Raw genomic sequence first — 15,949 nt, forward strand, 5'->3', positions numbered from 1 at the left:
CACAAAAAAAAATTTAAATATATTAAATTTTTATTAAAAACAATATGATTTAATAGATTGATAATATTGATATTATAATTTTTAATAATTTTTTTATTAATTTGTTATTATACGTTTGAAGATACACACTAAAAAAAATTGTCAATTAAAAAGGGTAGACTTCATTTCTATCTGATAATTCTTTTTAAAACTAATTCACTGACTCATTAATAATAATATATTTTGATATTAAAAAATAATACAATAATAAATATTAGATTAATTATGATATATATTTTAATAAAAATTTAAATATGAAAAAGTATAAAGTATACGCATTATATATAGTGATAGACAAAAAAAAGTAATAGACAACTTAACTTTAAAAACAAATTTCTTATAATTAACTAAATAATAGACTTTAGGAGAATATTCGAGAACATTATGAATTTAAAAAAAAATAAATGAAAGTAATAAATCATGTAATTTAATAAAAAAATGTTTTCCGCATGAAATTAAAGATATGTAATTACTATTTTTTTACTAAAATTATTATAAATAATAGATTAAACTTTATAAATTTTATAAATATAAACATAATTATTTTATAAAAAATTTAAAGTTTATGTAAGGTAATGAGAAAAATTGTATAAATATATAAATATGTATTCATGAAAAATTTTAAAATTTACATAAGGCAATAAAAAAAATTAAGTAGCTTTGATTTTCAAAATTTAGAACAAAATTCATAAAAATGTGAATAAAAAATAAAATAATTGAGAAAAAAATATAATATCCACATCATTCTAAGATTATTTTAATTACAAAATATATGCATGGTAAATTGTACTAAATGATTCACTTCCAAAACAGTAAACTATCTTTTACATTATTAATTAACTTAAGTTTTTTTATTTATTTATTTACATAAGTCAAATGATGTAATTTGAGAAAATAATAATTTTGATTCTGCTTAGATTTTTCCGATCTACCTTTGTTTGATTTTTTTTTTCTTCAAATAATGAGTTTTTTAGTATAAGAATTTTATTATCTAATTATACTGATTAAGGAAACAAAATATTATCATAATTTTATGAGAATTTAACACATCATTCATGTTAGTTCTCTTTCTTAAAAACTAATCTGATCAATTTTAAATACAAATATAGCAAATATTTATAATTCTCAGGGACCGAGGTAAGATTTTTCCGGCCTCTATTGTCAAATTCATAATAAGAAATTTGAAAATTTACTCTAATAAATAACATATAATAAGCTACCTGAATGGTATAGACTTTAAATTCAGTTTCAAGAGTAAGGGTGCAAATGGATCAGTTGAGTTGGGCTTTGCAAGAAGCGTAACCTTTACTTGAGATGTGAACTATTTCTTAAAGTCTGACTTGCAAGTCTATTTAAAAGCTCTTTTTTTTTATTATTTTACAGTAAGGACATTTAAATAGGTTAAAAAATCACCTCTACATAGACTAATGGTCCTAAATTTAAGGTTTAAAACAAAATAAATATATAATATCAAATTATTATTATTAATATAAGCTGGCTCTTAAGTCTAAAAGGCTTTTTACATGACCTAAACTTTCTTTTAAAAAAAATAAATAGGCTTTTAAATTAGCCTTGACCTAACCTATTCAGTAAATATGCCTAGGCCGCAACAAGCGGCTTGTCTTATTTTCACTCCTAAAACCGAGAGAAAGAAATCTAATGTTTTAATTTTCAACATCCAAGATCAAAGAGAATCTCACCAGCTTCTAAATATTAAGTCCAACTAAATATTCTGGCATGAACCAAATCAGAATTCAGCAGTCACAAGCAATGTGTTATGTAGTAGATAGAATACAGACCAATTTATCTTCAAAAAAATGAGAAGTAAATGGAATTTTTAAGACAAAAGAAAAATAACAAATTGGACACCAGTTCAGAAAAGTCATTCTCCGTTGGTTAAAACAGACAGAATTCGTTGTGATTCTAGCTCATGGCCTTCGAAAAAATTAAAACCATCAAATTAAAAATCCCATTTCCGTGATTCTATTCCGTCATAATTTTACACACTGAAAATCCAGAACAGAAAAGTATCACTTGAATTCATACCTAATAAATATCACATTCCCCTAAATATTTGAGCAGTGTTTCCATCAAGGAGAGGCTATCATGAAATTGTTCTGTTCAAAACCCGCAACTTCAAATCCTCCCAAAATTTCAATACCCTGGCTAAATAACAAGACCATTCAGGGGACTTTCTTTCGATGAACAAACCAAGCCTGGTTAATATATAACAGCCAACACATGGAAAATATGAACCTTGGGCTTCAGAATATGGAGCTTGGACAACAGGCAATAATGAAAAAATTGAAACCCCAAAAGTAATCAAATTTTATCCAATATCCAGAGCCCAACATTAGTGCTGAAAGTAAGTGGCATAAATCATGAACCTTAGAAGCCACTAGTGGATGATGCAGATCCAGATCTGAGACCAGACGTGGATCCATTGGTCGTTTTGCTGATGATCCCTTTTCCAAAATATTCAGCAATGACAGAAAACCCATCTTTAGAGCTCTTCACCTGCTGAAAAAACCTGTCCTGATCCTTAGAATTTTGTTCTAAATTTCTTCTCATTTCTACCACAGACCTATATTCAGGAGCACACTCGGGGCATTCTTTTTCATTGTCGCCAAGGCAGCGCAAGTGGAATGAATGCATGCACATAAAGTGCACAGCAGGCAGATCAAGGGTGAAGGTGCATGCAGTGCACTTGCTAAGCTGAAATATTCTAGCATTTGTTCTAAGATCTTGAATCTCTTTTCTCATTGTCAATGTATCTTCCTGTATAGAAATGCATTATAGAAATCCTTCCATATTACAGAAAGAAGAATAAAAACTAAATATCACTACAGATTTCAGGCAAATTTCTTTCTTTATCTATATATGAACATCTGAGAAGTATTTCCGAATAAATTCAATTTCATTATATTCAAAGAAATTATTTCTATTTATCAAAATCATCATTCGTACTTACTAGTTTATCACTCAACTGTTAATGCTCTAAATTGCAAATGAATGTTTTCATTTTGTGTTCAATAGTCACTCAAGTGTTTAATTGTTCAAGCATGACAAATTTCAATACCTTCATTTTCATCTCAATTATCCAAATTCTTGTTCATATTTAATTATCCAGTGCATGATCCAAGGGAAATGGAATAGAGGAAGAGAAAGAAAGTGACAGAAGAGAAGACAATTTTGAAACCATACATTTATAGAAGTTCAAGGTATTAGCCATGATTTGGATCCTCTGAATTGGTCACATAAATTCTAATAAGCCATTCTGCAACTCAACTTGGTTATAACTTATAACTTTCTTTCCACTGATCTCAATGTTACTGCTTTTTATGGAGTAGTACCATTTCAAGTATTGCCCCTACCAGACTTCAATCAGGATAAGAATGAAGTAATAAATATTCATGATGTCCATTTGTAGCTAACCATTATCAAATGAAAAAAATAATAATACTAATAACCCTAAACTTTAAGTGTTTCTATATTCTTAAACTTGAAATGAAAAGTTGTTTCAGCTTTGAAAACCATGATCTTATCTGCTATTGGTGCCTAATGCATGGAAAGCATCTTACTTATGTCTAAATTGTGTTCAAATTATTAGGAAACAAAAGGAATTTAAAGAGGACAATAAAAACTATTATAAAGTCAAACAAAATTAAGACCCAACCCTATACCCAAAAAAGAAATAATAATAAATAAATAAAACTATGACCCAACCTGATATTTCTCAATGGCTTGTCGGTCCTCCTCGATCATCTTTGACTCCTGCTCAAGCTTTCGAGCAATGTATTCCTTGATCACAGAAAGTGTGAGGCATGGATTCCTGGAAAGTGTTTGAAGGACAATTATAGGGGGCAAAATATCATCCCTCTCAATATAAGTCAAAACTTCCTTTACTTCTTTAGAGCAATCTTCGCCCAGCTCACCAAAATATTTAAGTAGATCTGCCCAAAGAGATGGATCCCCTCCTTTAACTGAATCCCCCAGTCTTTTGCAGCATGCAATCAACCCCTCATGATCATGTGCTTGCATATAGCAAGCAATCACTTCTTTATAGAGTTTCATCTTTTCATACAAATACAAAAGCCCATCTTTGAATGCATTCATTTCACAAAGTATAATGGCCAAATCAACATCATAAAGTGGATGTTCTGTCTCTGGAGGCCATGCACTCCTAAGCAAGTGTAGACCCTTTTCACGCCTTCCATGACGGTCCTTTTCCTCTTCTGAACTTTTGTGATTAGCAATCCTTCCATTGGACTGAGCACTTACATTCACAGTTTTTGCTGATGCTACATTAAGGTAATCTCCACCCTCGTTAACTTGCGACATTGAAGGAAAGTTCAATTCATTGGATATATACAACTCCAAGAGGGTATTGTGAATCTCAACTTGAGCAGGTGAATCCTTGACCTTATTGGTATACTTTTCTAGAAAATCCATAAGGGACTTAGGATGATGAATGAAAATGCTAAGAAAATCAACAGGAGATGGCAACATAGACATATAAACTCCATTTGAGCGTCGACTTTTGTCACCATCCTCTGTGCAAAGCCTAATGAGAATATCAATTGTCTCCACTGGCTTGTGCTCTATCAGAATTTTACCATACTCCTTTATTGTCATCCCTGCCTGACTTGGTTCAAGACTTGAAATATATTCCAAGGCCTCTTCATACCTACCAAGATCTTCAAGCAAGATCTTCAAGTACCATTCATGCCTTCCTGCCTTCTTTGCAACATACATTGCATGCTCATGGTAATTGGCAGCACGGCAAACCCTGATTGCTGTTTCCACATCAAACTTAAGTTCCCCAATGCTGTCATCGCTTTTAATAAATAGATTTAACTTTTCAACATCTTTCAATTTGGTATAACAGTTTAATAAAAGTGTTGTGTGATCTTTAGAAGCAAGACCCTTCTCATGCAACTTTTCCAAATAATTTGTGAGGTTGTAGATCCTCTGAGCATCCAAAAACTTCTGTATAACATAAGAAGGTTCAAGATGACCTATAGTATGTATGTACTGGGCCATTGCCTCATCATAGTCTTGCTTGCTATACAAATGATCCCCGTATTTTCTTAGCACTTCAGCAGTAGCTGCAGCATCTGCTTGCTGAGTCTGTACGAGATTAATTGCTACAGTATATAGGTTTTTCTTGAATAACATGTCTAACTTGCTTTCCATATCTTTTTCTCCAATGCATAAAGCTGATTTATCAGTCATTATGAGAATGATGTTACCCCATTCATAAAGCATATGAGAAACTTCTTTAACCAATGCACTGTGGGCTATTAATCGATTCTTCAGATCATAGATGTTAAAAGTATGCTTTCCTGTTCTTTGATCTGCAATGACACACAAAAGGTATCCACGGAACCATCCTAGCAATTTCTTCTCTCCCTCAAAAGCCCAACAAGGACCACGTCCATCAACTTCATAAAAATATACTGCCTCTGATCGACCAATTATCAACTCCTGTTCATGTTAACAAATAGAAATATTTAGCATTCAGAGAGAATATAATCATGATAATATGTAAAAATCATAGAGAACAAGGGACAAAGATAGCTTACAGAGCGGTCACTCATTGCAACGCTGTTTACACCACATCCAATCTGATCAAGGGTTTGCCTTCTTGGTGGTTGATCATGCAATGAGAACAAGCTCACTGAACTTGGAGTTGCAGCAAATAACTGTAGAGATTGACCATCCACCCTAAACCCAAGACCGGTTATGGGGGAAAGAGTTTTGTCCGAATGGTTTTCCACTTGAAGCTTGAACCGAGTGATACGCTCCCGTGCAATGTCTCCTTTAATGCAGTAAATAGAACCATTGTCTAGGCCAATAGCTATGAGTAGTATAGGCGGTACTTCTTCTAAGACTAAAAAAGATGTAATCTGCAGTATACCACAGGTTCAAAAATCATAAAAATTAGGAATCAAAATAATCAAACTATATTATTATCTAGTGTTGCTACAACCATATGGAGATCTTTAATCTGAGGATGAAGAATACAAGCAAGCACAGCAGTGCCATTACCTTTGCCTCAGGAAACTGATTTGTGAATATACGCAATATCCCAACACAATCAGGACTCGTCGTGCTAGAACTCTCAGGCTGCATCTTATCAAGGTCAAAAACCTTGAGGCACAAAGCTGATTGCTGGGGAGTAAGCTGCTCATCTTCCCCAATAGTTACCAGGAAGTTGCGTTGCTGATTATTCAACACATAAAAGACACCTCTTTTAACTTCAATTCAAGACCCTAAGCATAATCCTGGACTATAACCAAGAAAACATTCAAGCCAGAGTAGTCCTCCACCAATTTTTCAAAAGGAGGGAAAATTTATATACTAAAAACCCTTTATTTATTTCACGGTTTCACCAATTTTTGCAATACGAACAATTAAAAACGAGATTTCAGAAAATTCCAACATTGAAGCAATGAGCAATCAGACACAAATGATTTGCCAAAACCCAAAAATCACTTAGCCATATGCCTGAAACCAAAAATTCCAACACTGAAGCAATCAAATTCTATCTATACTACCCTTAATTACAAAGCTCTGAAATTCTTCCACCAATTAAAAACATGATTTTGGAAAATTCCAACACAAAAGCAACAATCAACCCGACACAAACAATTTGTCAACAATCACATCCCCATTACCCAAAACAACAATTGCAACAATAAGCAGCAATGAATCACACACAAATCAGTTTCCAAAACCCACATCCCCATTACCCAAAACAACAAATTGCAACACACACAGCAATCAAATTCCATCTCCCCGATTTCCACTTTCAACGTTTCCCATCTCTCCCAAACCCATTTCCACCCTCAAATCCCATCAAAAGATGCTCAACAAAACACAGCGAAATTGCCACACACACCCACATACCCATTTGCCCAAAACAACAAATTCCAACAGAAAAAACACAGAAATGATCTCTTACCTTGAGGTGCTGAAGAAATCGAACAGAAGAGGAGTGAGGTTGAAAAGCGTAATTGAACTTAAGGCCTCGATCGAAGAAGCAAACGGTGCCGTTTTCGAAACCAGTGACCAACTTGCCCCTCCCACTCGAACAACACTCGATCTTCTTGCTAGCAAAGTCTCCATCATCATCGGGAATCGCGCATTTCGCAGCGTACTTCTCCTCGAAGAACTCGAACTTCCTCCACTGATACATTCTACAACGATCGATCCAATTTCTCTACCAATTCCTATTCCTTGATTCTTCACCCAATTGGTTCTTCCAGAAACCCTGATTTATCTAACGTTAAATCATGTCATGCACTTCAAAAATTAGTGTCATGTTAAATGAAATTGAAGCCGAGTGAAACATCAATTTTGGCTCTTAGAATGCAAACTTGATCGTGACTTTCGTAACCGGCGAACGGCGACAAAACTACAATTAATTTAGGACTTCATATTTTCTTGCAATCATGTTGTTATTCTCTCAAGTTCATAATTATATTATTCATTTTATAGGTATTAATATCAGTCTATTTTTATATTTTAATTAATAATTATTCTTTAAAACAAATTGTATATTTTTAAATATTTAAAATTATTTTAAAGGTTAATGTTGACAATTTTTGTTATAATAATCTAATTTACAGGATGTTAAAAGTTTGAGTAAAATTTATTTTATAATATTAAAAATAGAGCATTATTATTTTACCTAAATTTACGGTATTGCAGAAAATAATTTTAGATGGGTTAAAAATATCAGTAATATTTCTAGACTAAGTTTATTATTAAAATTTTTATAGATAAAATATTCAAATCTTACATTAAAAGTTATAAAAAAAGGGTAGATTATCTTTATATAAATTTAAATTTTTACATAATTTTATTTAACAAGTTATAATTTATTATTTTACTAATAATTAAATATAAGTTAAATAAAAAAATTTAAATTGATTATAAAAGTTTTTAAACTTCCACTTATGTAAAAAAAATTTCTTTTATTAAAATGTATGTAACAATTATATTTAGAAAAGATTACTTTTTCTATTTGTTTTTAAAAAATTGTATGAAATATTATAATTAGAAATCAATTTATAATATTTGATTAACAACGGATGGGTTTTATACTAATGCTTTATGAGTGGAGTTTAAACTTACACAAGAGATTATGACTATGTTCATATCTTTTGCATTGATTATTGTGACAATGCAACTTATAATATGTTTGACATTTAAATACTTTATGTTCCTGTTAAGGTAACTCGAGTCTTCAAGTCTTTACTCTGACGTGCTGATGTTTCTCTAACCGTTGCTGATGTAGGAGGGTACCTGCAAAAGGTACTTCGATGTTTAAGTCAGGATTTGGTTCTGAGCAATAAATGCTATTTAATAATGAGAAGTCAACGCTTTACCTGTACTTTTACCTTCCTTATATAGACACTGTAATGGGCCTATGGGCCTGTCGAGCCAATCTTCATTTTAGCCCTTTATTTGAAGTAAATAATATCTTGATTATTACCTTTAATTGGGTTAATTACCTTTTAATCCTGACGAGTTATCCGGCCTATCATGCTGAATAGGTACTTGGTTTCCTTTTCCTACAAGTAGGATCGAGTTGATCTTTCTCAAGTACACTAGCCCCCCAAGCCCGAAGAGGCATAAAGCGAGGGCTTTAAATAGCAAGTGTTAAGGCTACAATAGGTAGTCGGTTAAGATGTATTTGACTATACCGAGGAGAGTATTCGGTTAAAGTGTATGTTGAATATACCGAGGAGGGTATTTGGTTTTTAGTGGACGAGTGATGGTAGTATTTAAACTTGAATAAGTTAGGTGTATATTAAAGGGTATTCGGTTTAGTAACATAATGATACAAACCGAGATAGTAGATAAAAAATCATAATAAAAATACATAATTTCTAAAGGAATATTCTAGAATGTTTTGCTTTTAGGGTTTCACCAGTGGGTGTAAGAAACGAAAGGGTGCCCGACCTTATCCCTTGATCTAAAAAGGATTTGACGGTTCAAAAGAAGGGGCGTCTTTTCGTTTGCCCACCACAAGATCCCTTATAAATATGTGGTGGTCCCTGCATCCATTTCCTGCTCTTTTGCTCTGTACCGAAACCTGCGCATTGTTGTTTCAAACCGAAGAGTGTTCAAAGATCTTCAATATTTCTTCCATACCGACTACGTGTAAGGTGCGTTTTAATTTCTCTTCTTTTTCTTTCATGGCCGAACCCGTTGAGTGGGAGGATTCTCTGTCTGACGTCTCAGGACCGAATATTGTCGAAGTAGACATTATGAACGGAACTGAGGGGAGTAGCGAAGTTTCATCTATATCAAACAAGGGGGCTGAAGAAGCACAGGTCAGGGAATGTAGTAACGAAGCCGAGTCGTCTGCTTCGAGTGATACTGACGCTTCTAAACCCTTATCGAGTACTAGTCCCCCTAGGGAAAGACAGGTGTTTCCCCCCTGTACAGTACCTGGATATGAGTGGGTGCACGGTGAAGTGGTCGTGTACTTTTCTCGTTTTAGAAGAAATAAAGGTCTTCAACTTTTTGTAGATAATTGTGATATTTCTTTGTGGGAGGCGTCTGATCCGTATCCAATACACCTCAATCCCTGTCAAGGGGACGAAACCGAGAACCCTGACTTTGTTTTCCTGGGGGGTGCAAGAATGGCTGACACCTTCTTTATGTACGAATACATGTTTAGAGAGTTAGGTATCAGGCTACCCTTTGACGACTTCCAAATGGGAGTTTTGAGGGTTTTGAATGTAGTGCCGACACAACTGCACCCCAACGGGTGGGCGGCGATACAGGCCTTTAGGATACCTTGTAAATTCCATTATATAGAACCTAGTGTAGGCCTATTTCTTCATTTCTTTTGTACACGCCCATCTGACTTAGCAAGGTGGGTGTCTCTAATAAGGCAACCCGAGTTGCCTTTGTTTAAACCATATGCTTCGTTTTTCAAGGGTTTCAAGATTGGTTACTTCAAGGTGACCGTGGACCCTGTAGGTAGAAATTATTTTTTTGATAGCGAGAATAATCCTCTCTTCCCCTTTCATTGGACTCGGGCACCTTGCCGATACGAAATATTCCCCGAGGACATGTTGTCGGCTAGGGAGTTATTAGACTTGGAATTTTTGAAGTCCCTCCCCCGGGATCTATCTGCCCGACATATAATTCTCGTGCTCAAGTCTCCGCGTCCTCGTTGGGATATGAAGGGTATGTATTGTCCTGATTGTAACTTATATTTTGAATCAAGTTGTATTGATTTGACTTATTGTTTTTAATGTAGGCTTAATGGCTCAGCGAGGTGTTGATGTACCGACTTTCCGTCGTACCTTGAAGCATAGGATGCCGGAAGGTATAGCTGATGAGGAGCACCGACACCCTCAACTTGACCAACTTCCAGAAATATCTGAGCCTCGCCCACCTCCCCAAGACCTAGTCCCGGTAGAAAATCAACCCAGGAGGCGCAAAGACAAGGGCAAGGGCAAAGAGACCGAGAGGGAAAAAAAGAGAAAACATGCCCACTCGGCGGAGCCGAATGCTACTGAAGGGGCGCGTAAGCACACCCGAACAGCAATTACCGAGGGGGCTAGTAGTTCATTCAATCCGGTAATTCCATTGGATATGCTTACCGAGGCTTTCCTGATAAATGGGACTCACACTGGCCGGCTAGCTACTCCCAACTTGCTGTCTAACTCGGGTAAAGAATTGGTCAACAGTTTGGACTACGAGACTGTGTGGCGCTGCTATGCCGAACTTCAAGTACGATCGACAGCTATGCTTCGAAGGCTGGTTGTTAATCCACTTCTTGACTTGAAGAACATGCAGAAGGCGTATTCGACTTCACAGGAAGCTTTAGCCGAGAGCCGAGAGACTCAATCCAGCCTTGGTGAGACCATTCAATCCTTGGAGGCTGAAGTCAACCAGTACAAGGAACACTATCGGATAGTGGAGGGACGAGTGAAAATGGCCGAGGAGGCTCTGAGGGCAAAGGAGGAGGAGCTGGAGATGTTAAGGGTAAAGTCTGCTCAAATGGAGGAAATCCTAAGGGCCAAGTCGACCGAGATGGAGGAAGCTGTGGCACTTGAAAAGCAGAAGGCTGAAACCAACTTGAAGGCTTTCGCCGCAGAGTGTTCGAATCAAGTTGCATTTGAACACGAGTCTGGTTTTAAGCACGCTGTTCGTCAATGCTATGGATTCTGTCATGTCCCGACCGACTTCCATTTTGACATTACAAAAGACTTCTTTGGTGGCCGGTTCATTCCTTATACTGAAGTTGATGACGATGTAGAACCGGATGCCGAAGCCCCTATCCCAGCTGCTGATGAAAATGCCCCTCTCTTGAGGGCCCTGGACCAGATATTGAAGAACAAACTTAAAATCATCATTTTTTTTTTCGGGGCAATAGTGTTCCCCTTTTGTAATCAAAAATCTTGAAATACAATTTTCTTATTTGGATTTTTGCGTGTGTATTGGAAACATAAATAACTTATCCAACTATAACCGAGCACTTATTATACAATTCAAACAATTAATCATTGTAAGGATAACGTCTGTAAGGGGATTCAGTAGTGATTAAAGTAATTAATTCAACCTTGGCCGAGTAGGGGTACTCGGGAGGAGATTAAATTAATTCAACTTTGGCCAAGCAGACACTTGGCATGTAATTTACATAATAATTCATCTTTGGCCGAGTAGGGGTGCTTAGGAGGGAATTAATTAATTCAACCTGAGCTAAGTAGGCACTTGGGAGGGAATTTAAATAATGATTCGTCCTTAACCGAGTAAGGGTACTCGGGAGGGAAATAATTAATTCAACCTTAGCCAAGTGGTACTTGGGAGGAAATTTTAAATGATAATTCGTGGGAAATAATTAATTCAACCTTAGCCAAGTGGTACTTGGGAGGGAATTTTAAATGATAATTCGTCCTTAGCCGAGTAGGGGTACTCGGGAGGGAAATAATTAATTCAACCTTAGCCAAGTGGTACTTGGGAGGGAATTTTAAATGATAATTCGTCCTTAGCCGAGTAGGGGTACTCGGGAGGAAAATAATTAATTCAACCTTAGCCAAGTAGACACTTGGGAAGGAATTTTAAATGATAATTCGTCCTTAACTGAGTAGGGGTACTCGGGAGGGAAATAATTAATTCAACCTTAGCCAAGTAGACACTTGGGAGGAAATTTTAAATGATAATTCGTCCTTAGCCGAGTAGGGGTACTCGGGAGGGAAATAATTAATTCAACCTTGGCGAAGCGATACTTAAAAGAGAAACCCTGATGAATATAAAACCGTACAAGTGAAAAGAAGTATTTTATTGATAAGGTACCTCGTTAAAAACCTTCCCAGGAAAACCCCTTTTCACTTTCTTTTAAGAAGACAAAACCTGGGAGAGGAAAAGAGTACACTGTTTGCAGATTACTTTAACTATAATAATGCTTCAAATGTGTAACATTCCAGGTCCTTGGTATTAGTTTTCCTTCCAACGTTTCCAACTTGTATGCTCCGTTGTCTAATCTTGCCGTTACCCGAAAGGGGCCTTCCCAGTTAGCTGCCAGTTTCCCTTGGCGTCGATCCCTGCGTGCATCTCCTGTTACTCGCCATAGTAAATCATTTTCATAAAATTGTCGTGGATTGATTTTGGAGTTAAATTTTCTAGCCATCATTCTTCTGCTAGCCTCGGTCATAATGGCAGCTTAATCACGTATCTCATCTATTAAGTCCAGGTTGACGACTAGTGCTTCTTCATTAGCCGATTCCTCGAAATTCATCCTCCGAAATGAAGGTTCTCCAATCTCTACTGGCACCATGGCTTCAGTACCATAGGTAAGCCGAAAAGGAGTTTCCTTTGTTGTGGTTTGCGGTGTGCACCTATAAGCCCATAATATTTCGGGCAATTTCTCTACCCATTCTTCTTTTGCGGAACCTAATCTCCTTTTTAATTCATGTAAGATCACCTTGTTTGCCGCCTCAACCTAGCCATTAGTCTGAGGGTGTTTAACAGACGTAACTCTGTGTTTGATATGCAGGCTTTCCAAGAACTCATTGAATCGCCGATCTGTAAATTGTAGCCCATTATTTGTAATTAGTGCATGACGGAGACCGAACCGTGTAATGATGTTTTTTCAAGTGAATTTCTGTACATTGTTGGCCGTGATGGTGGCTAGGGGTTCGGCTTCGATCCATTTGGTGAAGTAATCCACAATGACAAGGAGAAATTTACATTGCCCTTTTGCTAGGGGGAAAGGGCCGAGGAGGTCCATTCCCCATATGGCAAAAGGCCAAGGAGATCTAATAAGGCGAAGGGTATCGGCATGTTGGTGTATGTGAGGACCGTGTTGTTGACAAGGAATGCATTTCTTCACAAACAAATGGCAATCTTGAGTGAGTGTGGGCTAGTAATATCCGGCTCTAAGTATTTTTGCTGCCATAGTTCTTCCGCCTGAATAGGTACCACAAATTCCTTCATGGATTTCTCTCATGACGTAGTTAGCTTGGTCGAGGTCTAGGCATTTAAGCATAGGAGTTGAAATGCCTCTCCTGTACAAGTGTCTACCGAGAAGAAGGTACTTAGTCGCGTGTATTTTTATTTTCTTAGCTGAAGCTGTATCCTCTGGTAAGTTGTCATCGATGATATAGCGGATAAGTGGGGTCATCCAATTATGAGATGAATTTTCTACGTCCATGCATTCTTGTTTAGTGATGTTGGGTTGGAGGATTTCTTGATGAACCGCGCTGTGCAACTGCCCTGGTTTCCTTTGGCTAGCGAGCCTAGCAAGCCTGTCGGCTCGTTCGTTCATGTTTCTTGGCGTGTGTCGAACACATACCTCGTCAAATTCATCTTTTATTTTTTTGAATTCTTGGTAATATTTAAGCATAACCGGATCCCTAACCTGATATGCATCATTAACCTATTCGGCCACAATTTTTGAATTACTCCAACTGGTAATGCGTTTAACTCCCATCTCCTTTGCTAGTCTAAGACCGGCAAGTAAAGCCTCGTATTCTGCTTGGTTGTTAGATGCCTTGAATCCAAATCGAATGGACTGCTAAATGGAGAATGCGTTTGGCCCTTCGAGTATGACCCCCGCTCCACTACCCAGTCGGTTTGATGATCCGTCGACGTGCAGATTCCACATGTCCGAGGTAGTGTGTCGTTGTATGGTGAATTCATTGACGAAGTCGGCTAACACTTGAGCTTTAAGGAGGCGTTGGTTCTCAAAATGAATGTCAAATTGAGATAATTCAATTTTCTATGCTACCAACCGACTAGCCAATTCTGGCTTTCTCAAAATTTTGGCCATTGGACAATCTGTACGTACGACCATCCAATGACTCTGAAAGTAGTGTCTTAACCGACGAGCTGTGTGGACTAGGGCGAGTACCACTTTCTCCATTAATTGATATCGGGATTCAGGACCTTGGAATGTTCGGCTAACAAAATATACAGGGGCCGGTTCAGGTGTTTCTTGAAGTAAAACCGAACTGATGGTGTTATCGGACACGGCCAAATAAACAATCATTTCCTGATCAGTTTTTGGTTTTGTTAGCACAGGCGGCGCTGCTAGCACATGTTTGTATTGGAAGAAGGCGTCTTCACATTCGTTGGACCAAGTGAATTTTTGGGATTTCTTCAATAATTCAATGAAAGGCCGAGACCTTTCTACCATTATTGGCAAGAATCTAGCGAGGGCTGCAATCAGCCCGGCTAGTCGTTGAACATCCTTGACATTCCTTGGGCTAGCCATGTCGATGATGGCTTTACATTTATCGGGGTTTGCCTCAATCCCCCTTTCGGACAACATGAAACCTAAGAATTTACCGCCAGCTACACCAAATGTGCATTTTTAAGGATTGAACCTCATACCGTGCTTCCTGGCTTCGCCGAATACCTCCTCCAAGTGGTCAAGATGTTGCTTCAATGCGAGGGATTTAATCACCATGTCATCCACATACACCTCTATGCATTTACCCACTTGTTTGTCAAAAATTTTGTTCATTAGCCGCTGGTATATTGCCCCTGCATTCTTCAAACCGAACGACATCACTCGGTAACAAAAATTTGCTGAATTTGTGATGAATGCCGTTTTCTCCTCATCAGGGGGATACATTTGTATTTGATTATATCTAGATTAAGCATCCAAAAAACTCAGTATTCTGTGACCGGCTGCACCATCGACCAGGGTATCAATGTTTGGTAGAGGGTATGCATCCTTTGGGCATGCTTTGTTCAGGTCCATGAAGTCCGTACACATTCGCCATTTGCCGTTGGCTTTTTTAACCATGACGATATTGGCTAACCATGTTGAATACCTGACTTCTCGGATAAAGCCAGCCTGTAGTAGCTTGCTGGTTTCCTCTTGTACTGCCCTTGCTCTATCGCCACCGATTTTTCTCTTCTTCTGAGCTATCGATTTGGCCCCCTTATAGACCGATAAGTGGTGACAAAGAAATACCGAATCAATGCCAGGCATGTCCGAGGCTGTCCAAGCAAACAAATCGACGTTATTCAGTAGCATTTGCTGAAAATCTTACTTTTCTTGTGCATTCAAACTGACCCCTAAATAAGTAACTTGTTCTGGTTTTGCTCCAAGTTGGAAATGTTTCTTGTTTTCATTAGGCTCAACGCTATATCCCTCATCCATTCTTGGATCAAGTTCAACATCCAAGTCCTCTCCCAACCAAGGAGATACAATATTGACATCTCGGCTATCGCCATGAAAGGGTCTAAGACGTAAGCTTGCGAAGTAGCAATCTCTGGCTATTTTCTGATCAGCATGGACTGTAACGATTCAGCCTCTTTCAGATGGAAATTTCATGGCCAAGTGCGGAGTGGATACTATAGCCTTCAACTTGTTTAGGGATGGTCTGCCGAGTAGTATGTTATAGGAGGTATTTGCATACACCACAAG

At 37.2% G+C, this 15,949-nt stretch overlaps 1 protein-coding gene across 2 annotated transcripts; it reads right to left on the reverse strand.

Moving 5' to 3' along the window:
• Positions 1 to 1,751: 1,751 nt before the first annotated feature.
• LOC113848941 (vacuolar protein-sorting-associated protein 11 homolog) lies at positions 1,752 to 7,520 on the reverse strand. 2 transcript variants are annotated; one of them, XM_027478382.1, is made up of 5 exons: positions 7,007 to 7,520; positions 6,091 to 6,264; positions 5,625 to 5,948; positions 3,766 to 5,526; positions 1,752 to 2,817 (listed from the first exon to the last, which is right to left on the reverse strand). In XM_027478382.1, the coding sequence occupies exons 1-5, from the start codon at positions 7,238 to 7,240 to the stop codon at positions 2,428 to 2,430; spliced, it is 2,883 nt and encodes a 960-aa protein (XP_027334183.1). In that variant the 5' UTR covers positions 7,241 to 7,520; the 3' UTR covers positions 1,752 to 2,427. The 2 variants fall into 2 exon arrangements, with proteins under 2 accessions (XP_027334183.1, XP_027334184.1); XM_027478383.1 differs by having other exon boundaries at positions 1,881 to 2,817; positions 6,091 to 6,331; positions 7,007 to 7,234.
• Positions 7,521 to 15,949: the final 8,429 nt, after the last annotated feature.

The sequence above is a fragment of the Abrus precatorius genome, unplaced genomic scaffold (genome assembly GCF_003935025.1).
Source record: "Abrus precatorius isolate BTA unplaced genomic scaffold, Abrus_2018 Scaffold9, whole genome shotgun sequence".
Lineage (NCBI taxonomy): Eukaryota > Viridiplantae > Streptophyta > Magnoliopsida > Fabales > Fabaceae > Abrus > Abrus precatorius.